The sequence below is a fragment of the Heptranchias perlo genome, chromosome 14, assembly GCF_035084215.1.
Source record: "Heptranchias perlo isolate sHepPer1 chromosome 14, sHepPer1.hap1, whole genome shotgun sequence".
NCBI lineage: Eukaryota > Metazoa > Chordata > Chondrichthyes > Hexanchiformes > Hexanchidae > Heptranchias > Heptranchias perlo.
The window spans coordinates 8,053,891-8,071,517 of NC_090338.1; the positions used below are offsets into that span (position 1 = coordinate 8,053,891).

The 17,627-nt window shown below is 43.2% G+C and overlaps 2 protein-coding genes and 1 pseudogene across 2 annotated transcripts; all 3 read left to right on the forward strand.

Annotated features, from left to right (window-relative positions):
- The first annotated feature begins 533 nt into the window (after positions 1 to 533).
- LOC137332239 (protocadherin-10-like) lies at positions 534 to 2,923 on the forward strand (annotated as a pseudogene).
- Positions 2,924 to 5,964: 3,041 nt separating this feature from the next.
- Positions 5,965 to 8,363, forward strand: LOC137332039 (protocadherin-10-like). Its single transcript, XM_067995764.1, has one exon. The coding sequence runs from the start codon at positions 5,965 to 5,967 to the stop codon at positions 8,359 to 8,361; it is 2,397 nt and encodes a 798-aa protein (XP_067851865.1). The 3' UTR covers positions 8,362 to 8,363.
- Positions 8,364 to 12,138: 3,775 nt separating this feature from the next.
- Positions 12,139 to 15,533, forward strand: LOC137332040 (protocadherin-10-like). The gene has a single exon (XM_067995765.1). It carries the CDS (start codon positions 12,300 to 12,302, stop codon positions 14,694 to 14,696), a length of 2,397 nt encoding a protein of 798 aa, XP_067851866.1. The 5' UTR covers positions 12,139 to 12,299; the 3' UTR covers positions 14,697 to 15,533.
- The last annotated feature ends 2,094 nt before the right edge of the window (positions 15,534 to 17,627 follow it).

Below are 17,627 nucleotides of genomic sequence, written 5' to 3' on the forward strand. Positions count from 1 at the left end.
CGGGGAAGAAGTTATTTTGTGGCTACCAAGACCATCAAACGTACCTGAAATACTTTTGCTGTTGATTGTTTGGAAAATGAAAGCACAGGAACATCAACATACCAATCGAGAAAATGCCAACCTTTGGGGAGTTTGTAAAGATTCTGAAGAAAATGTTGCAAAAGATATAATGCAGTTGGTTAATCAATGTCTACGCATTCTGATTGCACACCACTAAATCGCTCATCGCTGGAACAGTCCAGCTTTAAGAATTGCTTGTGTGGTTTTTGACATGGGCTCGTTGCGTCGCTGTCTACCAGTAAGGAGCTGAGATGCTGCGAGAGATCTATTGCCCCTCCCCAACAGAGAAGGAGAACAGACTAAAAGAGAAGTCAGTTGGCTGCATTTAGATTGTGGTGCCAAGTTCGGAGTGATAGAGGTCGAGTCTTTGTGAATTCGGCATTTGAATATATTGAGCAAAGTATTCCGTGGTCACACCAGATCTTGCGTTGAAACGATTTTGTGGATTTCCACAATAATCCGGCACCGGTACAATGGCGAATTGACAGAGCAACAACGCCTTGACATTTAAGATGTTGACTTTTATTTTCCTGCTATGTACATTGAACCTGAGTTTTGGGGAGATTCACTATTCTATTCCCGAAGAATTAGAATATGGTGCTTCTGTTGGGAATATCGCTGAAGATTTGGGACTAAATGTTCGACAACTGTCAGCTCGAAAATGTCGTCTGGTCTCTGCTGACGGAAGGCAGTATTGGGAGGTAAATTTGGAGAGTGGTGTCTTATTTGTTAACGAAAGAATAGACAGGGAACAGCTTTGTGCACAATCCCCGACGTGCATCCTGGTTTTCCGAATAGTAATAGAAAAACCTCTCGAAATGTACCGCGGTGAAGTGGAGATTCTCGATATTAATGATAATTCGCCCAGTTTTCCGGAGAGCACCATTCTCTTACAGATGGCCGAAACAATTGCACCAGGTTCGCGCTTTCCGCTAGAGAGCGCGCTCGATCCAGACGTGGGGACAAACAGAATCACCACTTACAAGATCAGTCCTAATGAGCACTTCGGTCTAAAAGTGCAGACCAGAGAGGACGGTACTAAAACTGCAGAGTTGCTGTTACAGGAATCCTTGGACCGCGAACGTCAGTCATCCTTTCAGCTTGTACTGACGGCCATCGATGGTGGGATCCCTCACAGATCTGGGACAACTCAAATCAGCATTACTTTGCTGGACATCAATGATAACGCGCCTGTATTCGATCATGAAGTATACAGGATCAGCTTGGCAGAAAACGCACCCCTAGGCACCTTGGTGATCAAAATCAAAGCCGCCGATCTAGACCAAGGCACCAATACTGAGCTAATATATTCTTTCATTAATCTTGTCTCTCGGAGATTGCGTGAATTGTTCAGTTTGGACCCGGAAACTGGAGAGGTCAGAGTTCAAGAGCTGCTGGATTTTGAAGCGGCAAACAGTTATGAACTTGGTGTTCAGGCTGTGGATAGTGGTTCACCAGCAATTGCAGGACATTCCAAAGTGCTGATCAAACTAGTTGATGTGAATGATAACGCCCCTGAGATAAAATTGACCTCATTGTCTAGCATGGTCCCCGAGGATGCTGCGCCCGGGACTGTGGTAGCTTTGATCGATGTAATGGATCGCGATTCTGGAGCGAACGGACACGTTCACTGTCAGACCCCTATGGGCATTCCCTTTAAGCTTCAATTATCTTTAAATTACTATTATAAATTAGTTATCAATGGCTTGTTGGATCGTGAAACTATCCCATTTTATAACATACCTGTGTTGGCCTGGGACTCGGGGTCTCCTTCACTATCAACAAATAAAACCATCCAGGTATCGGTTTCTGATGTAAATGATAACGCCCCACGGTTTGCCCGCTCCTCGTACACCGTGTATGTGATGGAGAACAACGCCCTTGGTGCTTCTATTTTCGCATTAAGTGCGTTCGATCCTGATCTGGAACAGAATTCCTATGTTTCTTATTCGTTTACACTGAATCTCATCCAAGACGCGCCAGCGTCCACTTACCTCAGTATTAATTCGATGAACGGGACCGTTTACGCGCTGCGCTCTTTTGACTACGAGCAACTCCAAAACTTCCAAATCCAAGTTCAAGCCCGTGACGCTGGAGTTCCCCCACTGAGCAGCAGCGCCACAGTGAATGTGATTATCCTGGATCAAAATGACAACGCTCCCGTAATTGTTTCGCCTTCAGCACGGAGCGGATCGGCAGCAGCGGAGATCGTGCCACAGTCTGCAGGTCAGGGGTACTTGGCCACCAAGATAATCGCAACTGATGCCGATTCTGGTCAGAACGGACGGCTCTTTTACCAGGTGGTTCAAGCAAACGATCCCACTCTATTCTCTGTGGCGCGCAATTCGGGAGATATCAGAACAATGCGAAGCATTTTGGAGCAGGATGACACCACGTGATCTTGGTTAAGGATAATGGACAGCCGAGTCTCTCCAGCTCGGTTACAATCCTCTTGTCAATCTTGGCCAATGTTAGTGAAAAATTCTCTGAAACTAGTAACTTGGTCAGAAATCCTGGATATTCCTCTGATCTAAATCTTTATTTAATCGCCGCTTTCGGCTCAACTTCGTTTATATTTCTTGTAACTATCATTTTCTTGGTTGGCGTTAAGTGTAAACAGGATAGAGACATTAATGTTCAAGGTTACGAGTCCCCAGTTTATTGTTGCAGAGGAAGGAATTCAAAGGATGCCTTTACTCGGGCGCCTGAGGCAACTGACTCTTTAAACTATACTGGAACTGGTCAGACTACCCCCTACCCCAGCACTTATCATTACTCCGTTTGTTTGTCTCCGGAATCATCGAAGAGCGAATTTCTGTTTCTGAAGCCGTACAATCCACCCTTGTCTCAAGGGCAATGCTAATTTACTAAAATGTGGTAAAATTGAGGACATTTCTTTGTCCTGTTGATAAAACTTTCTGATTTAAATTCGACTGGACATACTTAATGTTGTTTCTATTCAACCATCTCTACAGTTATGCAAAAAAAATAGTGTAATAGAGCGGGTAGTGTTATAGAGGAAAGAAAATAGTAGCAAATAAAATGGTCCAGTTACACAGCAGCTATCGGTGCCTTTGAATTGCAATGTGTAGTCGGCAGACCGGAATTATACCACTCAATGTGAATCAGGTATTAGTTAGCTCAAAACGCGCTGCCTGGACGCGTGGCCAGAGCTCACTTTCCGGGTTACTAATTTTTAATGTTAGGAAATAATTGGCTGAGTGTTCCTTCTCTCGATATTAAAAATACCCCATGCAAAGTTTTAAATGATACAGGTAGATCAATGGAGTTATACTGGTTCTTTTGTATCAACGGGAATCGCTAAATGCTTAGTTTGGACGTTAATGCGGCAGTGTAAATGGAACCACAGATACCATATAAACTAAGCTGTGCAGAAGACATTTAGTATGGTATTGATAGTAATTCATATTCTCAGACATGTATTTCCCTTCACCTCAGTTGTCAGGAGTCAATTCTTAATAGTGTACTCATCCACCCTCAGCCCTTTTTGTAGTCAGGAAACTTGGTAACTATTATAAACCACACGCAGTTGGGATTTCTGAAATTCATTAATAATACTGCGTTTTAACGCATAGTTGCATTGACCGCTTTTTACAAACGGTTTCCATTTTGTACCGACGATCAAGTGACAGTATAACTCCAATCCTGATAACCAGTGCTAGAGTATGGATTCCAGACTGGCAATACCTTTCTCATGCCGCTTATCTGCTGCCTGGGTCCAATTCGAATTCTCTTGGCTGGGAAAGAGCTCAGTGGATGCACATAAGAACATTAAGAACATAAGAAATAAGTGCGGGAATAGACCATACGAACCTACTCTGCCATTCAATAAGATCATGGCTGATCTTTGACCTCAACTCCACTTTCCTGCCCAATCCCCATATCCCTTGATTCCCTTAGAGTCCAAAAAGCTATCGCTCTCAGTCTTGAATATAATCAAGGACTAAGCATCCACAGCCCTCTGGGGTAGAGAATTCCACATATAAGGACCCACTGAGTGAAGAAATTCCTCCTCATCTCAGACCTAAATGTCCGACCCCTTATCCTGAGACTATGTCACCTAGTTCTAGACTCTCCAGCCATGGGAAACTACCTCTTAGCATGTACCCTGTCAACCCCCCTCAGAATCTTAAGTATTTCAATGAGACCACCTCTCATTCTTCTAAACTCCAGAGAGTATAGGTCCATTCTACTCAATCTTCCCTCATAAGACAACCCTCTGATCGTAGGAATCAATCTGCTGAACCTTTGTTGCACCGCCTCTAAGGCAAGTATATCCTTCCTTAGGTAAGAACACCAAAAATGCATACAGTACTCCAGGTGTGGTCTCACCAAAGCCCTGTACAATTGCAGCAAGACTTCCTTACTCTTGTACTCCGACCCCGTTGCAATAAAGGCATGCGTATGTGCATGCACACAGCTCTGCTAAATGTTTTAAGATCACAGATGTGAACATCCACGTTGGCAATGCATGCAAAGATATTGTGGGTAAGTTGTAAAGGTGTGTAAAATCCGATGGAAACCCCTGAGCAGTTTTCAAACGAGATTTGGCGCCGCATTAGAAGTGTGTTCTATGTGATGTCAAACACAACTGGTATGAGACTGATCCGTTCCAAGGAGTGTGACAATTTTCCCCTCCACAGTCAGGTTGGGATTCCAAACCAGACTACTACTACCATCAATATAAAGTGGAAATAAAATTATATGCCTCCATGAATCAAAAGGATTCCTGAAATAATTTATTATACAGATACTAGGACACAAAATATGATGACATAGTTTGAATGCTAATTATGTGGCGCAGGAATGGAGTAAGGAACCATATCTTTACGCACAAAAAAATCAACAGTTGGGTTTGTAGGAAGAGGTCAGGACACTGGACTAATTTCAGACGCAATTAAATGCTGTAATGGAGAGACGGTTCAATTGTTGTCCAGAATATTTTTTATGGACTTGTCTTGTGATCTCATGGGTTCACCCATCACCCCTGTGCTCACTGACCCGCATTGGCTCCCTGTCCATCAGTAGCCCCGCCCCTCCTTCTCTCTGTTACCTCCTCCAGCCCTACAATCCTAGGAGAACTCAGCGTTCCTGCAACTCTGGCCTCTTGTGCATCCCCCACTTCCTACGCTCCATCTTTGGCGGCCGTGCTTTCAGTGGTCTAGGCCCTAAGCTCTGGAATTTCCTTCCGAAAACTCTCTGCCAATCTATCTCTCTCTCCTCTTTTAAGACGCTACTTCAAACCTACGTCTTTATCCAAGGGCTTGGTCACCTGGTCTAATCTCACCTTCTTTGACTTGGTGTCAATTTTTGTCTGGTTACCCATCCGTGAGCAACATGGACGCCTTACTACGTTAAAGGCGTTATAAAGCGTGTTGTTGTTGTTGTTGTTGTTGTTGTTGTTGTAGGGAGCCTCATAATTTCAACCTAAATAACATTTCAAAGCTTTGCTGACGACGTTGAAGAGAAATGAAAGAAAATAAAATGAGCAGCGGCTTGTGTAAGCGCATAAGTATTAAGGTTGCACACTACTAAATAGCTGATCGCAATCGTTGTCATTCGGGACGAGTCCAGCTTTAAGAATTGCTGGCGTCATTATTGACATGTACTCGTTGTGTCGCTGTCCACCAATAAGGATCTGAAATGCAGCGAGTGATCTATTGCCCCTCCCCCTACCACGGAACGGGAGCACAATCATAGAGAAAGAGAATCGGTGCCTGCGTTTAGATCGTGCGACCAGCTGCAGAACGACAGATGGCAGGACGTTGTAAATTTGATAGTTCGAGTTATTGGTAGTCGTATTTACTAGCAGGACTAGCTCGTGTCTTTAATCGATTGCGCCCTTAATTTTGTGCTTCTGCAAAATAACCCAGTCCGGTAACAATGGCGAATTCACAGAGCAACAACGCCTTGAAATTCATGGTGTTGGCTTTTATTTTCCTGGTCTGTGCATCGGATATGGTTTCCGGACAGATTCGCTATTCTATTCCCGAAGAACTGGAGCAGGGCGCTGTAATTGGGAATATCGCTGAAGATTTTGGACTGGACGTTGGAAAATTGTCAGCTCGGAAAGGTCGGCTGGTCTCTGACGACAGAGAGCGGTATTTGGAGGTAAATTTGGAAAATGGGATTTTATTTGTCAACAACAGAATAGACAGAGAACAGCTTTGCGGGCCAATCCCTGCCTGTATTATTTCTTTCCAAATATTGATTGAAAATTCTCCAGAGATGTACCGCGGTCAAGTGGAGATTCTCGATATAAATGATAATTCGCCCAGTTTTCCGGAGAGCACCATTCTCTTACAGATGGCCGAATCCATTGCACCAGGCTCACGCTTCCCGCTAGAGAGCGCGCTCGATCCAGACGTGGGGACAAACACAATCACCACTTACAAGATCAGTCCTAATGAGCACTTCGGTCTAAAAGTGCAGAGTGCAGAGGACGGTACTAAAACTGCCGAGTTGCTGTTGGAGACACCCTTAGACCGCGAGCGGCAGTCATCCCTTCAACTGGTGCTGACGGCCATTGACGGAGGGAATCCTCACAGATCTGGGACCGCGCGGATTATCATTAATGTGCTGGACAGCAACGATAATGCGCCTGCATTCGATCACGAGGTCTACAAGGCCAGCCTGGTAGAAAACGCACCCAGGGGTACCTTGGTGGTTACAGTCCATGCCGCTGATCCCGACGAAGGTCCGAATGCTGAGGTAACATATTCTTTCAGTAACCGTGCTTCCCAGAAAGTGCGTGAATTGTTCAGTTTGGATCCGCAAACGGGAGGGATTACGGTTCAAGGAATAGTTGATTATGAAGAAGCAAGGCGTTATACAGTTGACATTCAAGCTGTGGACAATGGTTCACCAGCAATTTCAGGACATTCCAAAGTCCTGATCAGGATAATTGACGTGAATGATAACGCCCCTGAAATAAAAGTCACTTTAGTGTCTAGCACGGTCCCAGAAGATGCTGCACGTGGGACAATGATAGCCTTGATCAATGTAATCGATCGCGATTCTGGAGAGAACGGACAAGTGCACTGTCAGATTCCATTGGACGTTCCCTTTAAGCTTCAAACATCTTTGAGCAACCATTATAAATTGATTACGAGTGGCTTGTTGGATCGTGAAACTGTCCCTCTGTATAACATAGAAATTTTAGCCTGGGACTCGGGGTCTCCTTCACTATCAACAAATAAAACCATTCTGGTATCGGTTTCTGATGCAAATGATAACGCCCCACGGTTTGCCCGCTCCTCGTACACCGAGTATGTGATGGAGAACAACGCTCCTGGTGCTTCTATTTTCGCATTAAGTGCGTTCGATCCTGATCTGGACCAGAATTCCTATGTTACTTATTCGTTCACAGAGCATCTTATCCAAGACTCGCCAGCGTCCACCTACCTCAATATTAACCCGATGAACGGGACCATTTACGCGTTGAGCTCTTTTGACTACGAGCAAATCAAAAACTTCCAAATCCAAGTTCAAGCCCGTGACGCTGGAGTTCCCCCGCTGAGCAGCAGCGCCACAGTGAATGTGATTATCCTGGATCAAAATGACAACGCTCCCGTAATTGTTTCGCCTTCAGCACGGAGCGGATCGGCAGCAGCGGAGATCGTGCCACAGTCTGCAGGTCAGGGGTACTTGGTCACCAAGATAATCGCAACTGATGCCGATTCTGGTCAGAACGCACGGCTCTCCTACCAGGTGCTGAAAGCAACTGATCCCAGTTTGTTCAACGTGGAACATAAGTCTGGAGAAATCAGAACAGCCCGAAGTATTTTGGAGCAAGATGCCACCACGCAAAGTCTGGTGATCTTGGTAAAGGATAATGGTCAGCCGAGCCTCTCCAGCACCGTTACAATTCTCTTTTCAATCTTGGCCAATGTTACTGAAAGATTCCCTGAAAGTAGCAACTTGGTTACAAATCCTGAATATTTCTCGGATCTAAATCTTTATTTAATCGTCATTTTAGGTTCAACTTCCTTTATATTTCTTGTAACCATCATTTTGCTGATCGGCATCAAGTGTAAACAGGACAGAAATATCACCGAAGACTTCAACTCCCCAAGTTGTTGCTACAGATTAGGAGATTCAAACGATACCTTTAATCGGGGACGTGCACTGAAGGAATCTTTAAACTATACTGGGGCTGGTGAGATGGCTCGCATCCCTGAAACGTACCATTACTCGGTTTGTCTATCTCCAGAATCAGCAAAGAGCGATTTTCTGTTTTTGAAGCCCTGCACACCTCACACGTCTCAGGCCCAATGTTAAATTACAGAGATTTGATAACACAGAGGCAGGAGGAACTTACTGGTAACGTTCTGCTATCTACGTATGTATAGCATTCCGGATGAAGATCTAAAATCTGTTTCCTTTAAGAATCTCTTGGTTTTTTTTGACGCGGGTGCATAGAATTGTTAATATCGTTAATCAAAGGAAATTATGGAAATTAAAAGGCACCGGTGATACCGCAGCTACCCGTTTGAAACTGGTATCTGTTAACAGTGAAGGGAAGCTGGCAGACGATTTATTCTACGAGCTACACAATCCAGATTGTGTTAAGGTCAGCCCACAAAGGACATTGGGGCATGGTTACCTGAACGCATGCACAGAATTCCGCTTTAAGGTCTAATTTTTTATTGTTAGCAAAAGTGGGTTGAGGGCTCCTATTCCCTCATATCATTGAAAAGGGTTCGACGTGAAGTTTTGAAAGGTCATAGCTGGTCTAATTAAATCGTGTCATGATGGGACCCGAAATTGCTTAGCAAAAACGCGAAAGTGGCAGTCTAACTGCAGCTAAAAATTACAGTATGAATTATCTTGGAAATCAGACAATTGGAATGTAAGAACGTTGAAAAGTAAGGGACTAGAAAATACCATTTGGCCCACAAAGCTCACCCCATTTATTACTCCACATTAACACTGGCTGGTGCATGCACATTATAAGCATTGTTGGCACTTACGCTAAACTGATTGTATATCGGGTGTTAAGAGCCGAACTGACTCTCCGACAAAAATAATGAGAACTGTCCCCTCCAATATAATTTCAAAAAAGCCAAACAAATTCTGAGATATGAACAAAGCCGGGATTTCGAGTTCTGCTCTCCAGCCCGCGATTTTCTGCACATTAAAATGAGTTGGAAAAAATATCGCCGGTTGGAGCAGAACCAGAAACCCCAGCCCACCCCCAAAGGTTATACAGGGACTTTACAATTTACTGGTCAGAACACACCAGTCAAAACTTGCTGTTTGCTACCTCGGTGTGAGTGCGCTTGGCACGTTCATGTGACATTCATCGGGTTATTACTTTGATGGAGGTGTTAACGCATTTATATTAGGTAGGGTGGTGCCTCCGTTTGAGTGGCCAACAGAGGAATATTTTGCCAGCGTGTTGAACATTTGCGGACTGGTGCTTCACTGGACGATTTCTAGACTTGGAGTATTGTGTTTATGACTGATTACAACTCCATGAAAAAAATATAAGAACTAAAGTACAGAGAAGGCGAACAAGACTTCTGGAACATGTACAGGATGAGTCCTCAAATAACCATACAGAAGCTTAAGGCCTACAGTGCATAAAGAACGTGGTTGGGAGAAACAAAAATATAATGACAGATTAAACAGAGGATTACATTGAATTAAGGCAGTAAAATGACACCGGGGGACATAAATTTCAATTAGTGTGAAATAGTTTTACGATTTTTATTAGGGAGGATTTTACTCAAACGATTGTAGCATGGATATGAAGCGGTTCTGATTCACCCAGAGGTTGAGTGCAGCTTTAATTCCCATTGGGGACCCCACCTCCACCATAACTATTATTTGATGAAGAAATGCGTCTAAGACTAGGGGACATGACCTAAAATTAAGAGACAGGGCTTTCAGGAGTGAAGTTAGGAAGCACTTCTACATGCAAAGGATGGTAAAAGTTTGGAAGTCTTTTCCGTAGACAACAGCTGATGCTAGCACAATTGTTAATTTTAAATTTGAGATTGATAGACTTTTGTTAACCAAAGGTATCAAGAGATATGGGGCTAAGGCAGGTATATGGAGTTAAGTCACAGATCAGCCATGATCTCATTGAATGGCGGAACAGGCTCGAGGCGCGAAATGACCTATTCCTGTTCCCATTTTCCTATGTTCCTCTGCTTCTTAATATCTCTTTAAAATTATTTCATATTAATTTACAGTTATGTCCCCAAATACTACTTTGCAGGCATAATTATCATTACATATTTTGTTTTTCTCTAAAACCACATTCTTTTTAAACCGTGGAATTCAGCTTCTGTAATCTTATTTCATAGCACTGTGTTGCTCTTTGCGCCATCATCAGCGGTACTATATGTCGCGCATGGGTTGTGATCAGATATAAACATAATACTCCAAAGTCTAGAAATGACCTAGAAGTGTAGCACCAGTCCATAAATGCTCGACACACACACATTTCTCCGCAACAATCAGCTGAAGGGACCGATCTACCTAAGATAATTTGATGTGGAGATGCCGGTGATGGACTGGGGTGGACAAATGTGAGGAATCTTACAACACCAGGTTATAGTCCAACAGTTTTACCGTTGGACCATAACCTGGTGTTGTAAGATTCCTTACATAAGATAATTTGGTTAATATTACCTTCAAATTAACCGGCAGGAAAATGCCACAAGAACCTGCCAAGCATTCGTACACCAACATCGCAAATAGCATTTTTTTAGGATCAAATGCGTTCTGACCAGTACGTTGTAAAGCCCCAGCATAGCTGCTAGAGATATTGCTTTGGCTGCTTACCTTGGTATTCTTTTTAGTTTTATTAAGACAAATATTTTGCAAGTATATAGAGCTCCATGTCTGATTTAACATAAATTAGTCCTGATGATTTATATTCTCAGTTTTGCATTTCGTTTCACATCAATTGCCATTTGCCTCCAACTTTCTAATAATTTATGATCGTTAACTTATACAATCTGCTCCTGTTTATAACCATGCTGCTTGGCTAATGCTATAAGCCAGGTGAATTCCGTTCACAGACATTTTAGGACATAGTTGTACTGCCATGTTTGTGTCAACGTGAAGCGATTTCTAATTTGCAGCATGCTGAAGTGGCAATCCAACTAGGAAATCAGATCTAAATTGACTCCTCAACACACTATAATGAATGAAATGGCTTCACACTGGCTTGCGTTCACATTACTATGTAGCATCAGCCCCCTGTGAAGCGCATTTTAAAAGTGTACAGACACCCACAATGCTACTTGATAAACCTTTTTTAATGCTAGGGGAAAGTAGATGTACTTTCTTAATATTAAGGAATAGTTGACTCGTGGACCTCTGCACGTGCGTCCAAGCAACCAAGCCCAGATCTCCTTTGTGGCTTACCTTGGTATGACCCGCAGCCGCAGTATAGCTCGGGTCTGCGGATTGTGTCTCATACCTCGCAAATACCTCTTTGCAGAATCAGCCATATCTTAAGGCAAAATTAAAATTGGTCTACTATTTTTAGAACAAGCTTCAAATTTTTTCATCAATAATAGCTACGGTTAGATTCAAAAGAACGGTCATTTCAGTATCTAGAAAAGGAATACAGAAATAATTTTAAAACTAATGTTCTTTCCACTAGCAGTTGCAAAATTTGAAAATAATTAAGATAAGACGGTCATTAATAAATTATATTGATAGATCCCGAACCGCTCCCTTCATGCGTGGAAAATTACTTACGATGCTACTGTGACAAAACTATAAATAGAAGAGCAATGGGTGGAAAGTCTCAACGTTATAACATAAATTACACTTTAAAGGATAAGTGAGGACCCTGAAAGAAAAAAAATTGCGAAAGGAAATGAACAGTGTCTGGATATTATGGTTGTACACTACTAAAAGGCTCATTATGCTTGCTTGTCCTTACTCCGGGAACAATCTAGCTTTAAGAATAACTGGTGCAGTTATTGGCGGAGACTCATTGCGTCGCTGTGTACCAATGAGGAGCTTAAGCACACGAGAGATCCATTGCTCCTCCTCCAGCACAGAACAAGAACGGAATCACAGAGAAAGACAATCGTTGCCTGCGTTCAGTTTGTGGAGCCAACTGCGCGAGTTCGCTCGACATTTGGATATATCGTGAGACGTATTTTGTGTTCCGGCGGGCTCTTGAGATTTTAATCGACTACCGGTTTAAATTTGCATATCGACAAAAATAACCTGGTCCGTTAGTAACAATGGCGAATTCACGGAGCACCAACGCCTTAAAATGCGAGCTGTTGGGTATCATTGTCCTACTTTCTGCGTCGGCTCTGGTTTTTGGAAAAATTCACTATTCCATTCCCGAGGAAATGGATCCGGGCGCTTTTGTTGGGAATGTGGCCGAAGATTTGGGATTGAACGTTCGAAAATTGACGGCTCGAAGATTCCGGCTGGCTTCCGCTGACAGAAGGCAGTGTTTGGAGGTGAATTTAGAAAACGGGATTTTATTTGCTAATGAAAGGATAGATAGAGAAGAGCTTTGTGGACCGATGCCTGCGTGTGTCCTTTCTTTCGAAATTGTAATAGAAGAGCCTTTAGAGATGTACCGCGGTGAAGTGGAGATTCTCGATATCAATGATAATTCGCCCGTTTTCCCGGAGAGCCCCATTCTCTTACAGATGGCCGAATTCATTGCACCAGGCTCACGCTTCCCGCTAGAGAGCGCACTCGATCCAGACGTGGGGACAAACGCAATCACCACTTATAAGATCAGTCCCAATGAGCACTTTGGTCTAAAAGTGCAGAGTGCGGAGGACGGTACTAAAACTGCCGAGTTGCTGTTGGAGACACCCTTAGACCGCGAGCGGCAGTCATCCCTTCAACTGGTGCTGACGGCCATTGACGGAGGGAATCCTCACAGATCTGGGACCGCGCGGATTATCATTAATGTGCTGGACAGCAACGATAATGCGCCTGCGTTCGATCACAAGATCTATAGGGTCAGCCTGGCAGAAAATTCACCCAGGGGTACCTTGGTGGTTACAGTCCATGCCGCTGACCCCGACGAAGGTCCGAATGCTGAGGTATCATATTCATTCAGCAACCGTGCATCCCAGAAAGTGCGTGAATTGTTCAGTTTGAACGCAACAACAGGAGAAATTACAGTCCAAGGAATACTTGATTATGAAGAAGCAAACAGTTACGCGATTGACGTTCAAGCTGTGGACAATGGTTCACCAGCAATTGCAGGACATTCTAAAGTTCTGATCAAACTAATTGATGTAAATGATAACGCCCCCGAGATATTATTGACGTCAGTGTCTGGCACGGTCCCCGAAAATGCTGCTCCCGGGACTGTGACAGCTTTGATCAATGTAATCGATCGGGATTCTGGGGAAAACGGCCAAGTCCACTGCCAGATCCCGAAGAACGTCCCCTTTAAAATTCAAACATCTTCGAGTAACCATTATAAATTGATTACCAGTGGCTTGTTGGATCGTGAAACGGTTCCAATGTATAACATACCAGTGTTAGCCTGGGACTCGGGGTCTCCTTCACTATCAACAAATAAAAGCATCCAAATATCGGTTTCTGATGTAAATGATAACGCCCCACGGTTTGCCCGCTCCTCGTACACCGAGTATGTGATGGAGAACAACGCTCCTGGTGCTTCTATTTCCGCAGTGACTGCGTTCGATCCTGATCTGGACCAGAATTCCTATGTTACTTATTCATTCAAAGATAACCTTATTCAAGGCTCGCCAGCGTCCACTTACCTCAGTATTAATTCGATGAACGGGACCATTTACGCGCTGCGCTCTTTTGACTACGAGCAAATCAAAAACTTTCAGATCCAGGTTCAAGCTCGTGACGGTGGAGTTCCCCCACTGAGCAGCAGCGCCACAGTGAATGTGATTATCCTGGATCAAAATGACAACGCTCCCGTAGTTGTTTTGCCTTCATCACGGAGCGGATCAGCAACAGCGGAGGTCGTGCCACAGTCTGCAGATCAGGGGTACTTGGCCATCAAGATAATCGCAACTGATGCCGATTCTGGTCAGAACGCACGGCTCTCCTACCAGTTGCTGAAAGCAACTGATCCCAGTTTGTTCAACGTGGGGCTTAACTCTGGAGAAATCAGAACAGCCCGAAGCATCTTGGAGCAAGATGCCACCACGCAAAGTCTGGTGATCCTGGTGAAGGATAATGGTCAGCCGCGCCTCTCCAGCACCGTTACAATTCTCTTTTCAATCTTGGCCAATGTTACTGAAACATTCCCTGAAAGTAGCAACTTGGTTACAAATCCTGAATATTTCTCGGATCTAAATCTTTATTTAATCATCATTTTAGGTTCAACTTCCTTTATATTTCTTGTAACCATCATTTTGCTGATCGGCATCAAATGTAAACAGGACAGAAATATCACCGAAGACTTCAACTCCCCAAGTTGTTGCTACAGATTAGGAGATTCTAACGATACCTTTAATCGGGGACCTGCACTGAAGGAATCTTTAAACTATACTGGGGCTGGTGAGATGGCTCGCATCCCTGAAACGTATCATTACTCGGTTTGTCTATCTCCAGAATCAGCAAAGAGCGATTTTCTGTTTTTGAAGCCCTGCACACCGCCCATGTCTCAGGCTCAATGTTAAATTACAGAGATTTGATAACACAGAGGCAGGAGGAACTTCCTGATAATTTAATGCTATATGTGTAGCATTACCGACGAAGTACTAAAATTTGTTTCCTTTAAGAATCTCAATTGTGTTTGGGGAAAAAAAGTCATAATTCTCGTTAATGTTGTTATTCAAAGGAAATGGTGGAAAATAAAATGCTCCGCTGATACTGCAGTGACCCGTTTGAAACTGGTATCTGTTAACCGTGAAGGGTAGCCGGCGGACGATTTATTCTACGAGCTACACAATCCAGTTTGTGTAAACGTCAGCTCACGAAGGACCTTGTGGTATGGGTACCTGAACGCATGAGCAGAATTCCGCTTTAAAGTCTTATAATTTTTAATGTCAGCAAAAGCGGATTAAGGGCTCATATTCCCTCATAACATCGATAAAAGGTTCTACGTGGAGTTTTAAAAGTTCATAGCTGGTCTAATGGAGTCATGTTGTGATTTCCGCATTGATATGCACCCGAAATTGCATAGCAAAGACATTGCATAGCAAAGATGCCAAAGTGGTAGTATAGCTGTCGACAAAATATAAAATTTAATGTATTAAAATATAAGATATTTTGGGAGCCAGACAATTGGAATATAAGAAGGTTAAAATTTAAGGGACGAGAAAAGACAATTTGGCCTATATAACTCCGCCCTTTTATTACCCCACATTAACACTGGTTGGTGCATTCATAGATAACAAAGAATTACATAGATTACGTAGAATGTACAGCACAGAAACAGGCCTTTTGGCCCAAAAGTTCCATGTCGGTGTTTATGCTCCACACGAGTCTCCTCCCACCCCTCTTCATTTCACCCTATCAGCATAACTTTCTGTAAGCATTGTTGGAAAGCGGTTTGTCTTGGCATTGACACTACAACTGATTGTAAAACGCGTGTTAAGACCTGAACTCCGGCAAAGACAATGAGACTTATCCCCTCCAAAATAAATTCAAAAAAACCAACAAAATTCTGAGGTACATTGCCAGAACAAAGCCTGTGGTTTTGACTTCCGCCCTCCAGCCCGGGATTTATTGCCTATATAAATACGTTTAGACAAATGCTGGATGGGGGCAGAAGTCGAAAACTTAGGCCGCCAATGGTAATGCAGGGACTTTACAATTCACTGGTCAGAACACAGGTGTGAAAATTTATCTGTTTGAGATCTCGGTGTGCGTGTGCTTGGCACATTCGTGTGACATTTATCTGGTTATTACTTTGATGGAGGTGTTAACGCATTTTATGTTAGGTAGAGTGGTGTCTCTGTTTGATTGGCCAACAGTAACTACACAGCTAACGTTCTTTATTGGCTGTAAAGTGCTTTGGAACGCGTATTGGTAGTAAAAGACGCTATATAAATGCACGTTCTTTCCGTTGAGGTATTTTTTGCGAGGGTGTTGAGTATTGCGAACTGGTGCTGCGCAGGAAGAATTCTAGACTTGGAATATTGTTTATTGCTGATCACAACTCTATGAAAAAGGTATAAGAACTGATGAGGGTGCAGAGAACACGAACAAGGCTGATGGAACATATGAAGGGGATGAGTAATCAGATATTCGTACAAGGTCCAGTGTCCAGAAAGAAGGTGGTTATGGGAAAAAAAATCAAAATGTACAATGACATGTTAAACAAAGGATTGCGTTAAATCCAGTCAGCAAAGTGACACGTGGGAAATAACTTTGAATTAGTTTGCAATATTTCTAAACTTTTCATTATAAAGGATTTTAGTCAAACAACGATAGCTTCAATGTGAAGCGGTTTTGATTCACCCAGAGGGCGAGTGCAGCCTCAATTTCTATTGGGGACGCCACCTCCAGCTTCAGGATGCATTTCGAATCATAGAATCATAGAATAGTTACAGCACAGAAGGAGGCCATTCGGCACATCGAGCCCTTACCTGCTCTTTGTCAGAGCAATCCAGTTAGTCCCATTGCCCGCTCTTTCCACGTAGGCCCCAATTTTTTTCCCTTCAAGTATTTATCCAATTCCTTTTTGAAAGCCATGATTGAATCTACTTCCGACACTCTTTCAGGCAGCACATTCCAGATCATAACAACTCGCTGTGTGAAAACGTTTTTCGTCATGTTGCCTTTGGTTCCTTTGACAATCAGCTTAAATCTGTGTCCTCTGGTTCTCGACCCTTCCGCCAATGGGAACAGTTTATCTTTATTTACTTTATCTAAACCCGTCATGATTTTGAACACTTCTATCAAATCTCCTCTCAACCTTCTCTGTTCTAAGGAGAACAACTCCAGCTTCTCCAGTCTATTCACGTAACTGAAGTTCCTCAACACTGGAATCATTCTAGTAAATCTCTTCTGCACCCTCTCTAAGGTCTTCACATCCTTCCTAAATTGAGGTGCCCAGAATCGGAGACAATACTCTAGTTGTGGCTGAACCAGTGTTTTTAAAGGGTCATTAAACTTATTTGCTTTTATACTCTATGCCTCTATTTATAAAGCCCAGGATCCTGTATGCTTATTTAACGACTTTCTCAACCTGTCCTGTCACCTTCAAAGATTTGTACACATATACCCCCAAGTCTCTCTGTTCCTGTACCCCTTTAGAATTGTACCATTTAGTTTATATTGCCTCTCCTTGTTCTTCTTGCCAAAATGTATCACTTTGCATTTCTCTAAGTTAAAATTCATCTGCCATGCGTCTGCCCATTCCACCAGCCTGGCTATGTCCTCTTGAAGTCTATTGCTATCCTTCTCACTGTTTACTGCACTTCTAAGTTTTGTGTCATCTGCAAATTTTGAAATTGTGCCCTGTACGCCCAAGTCCAAGTCATTAATATATATCAAAAAAGCAGTGGTCCTAGTACCAACCCCTGGGGAAAACCACTCTATATCTTCCTCGAGTACAAAATGAACTATTCACCATTACTCTCTGTTTCCTGTCACTTAGTCAA

Bases quoted from the DNA above. Each gene is read 5' to 3' on its own strand.
- LOC137332040 (XM_067995765.1), top strand. From the start codon at position 12,300: ATGGCGAATTCACGGAGCACCAACGCCTTAAAATGCGAGCTGTTGGGT.
- LOC137332039 (XM_067995764.1), top strand. From the start codon at position 5,965: ATGGCGAATTCACAGAGCAACAACGCCTTGAAATTCATGGTGTTGGCT.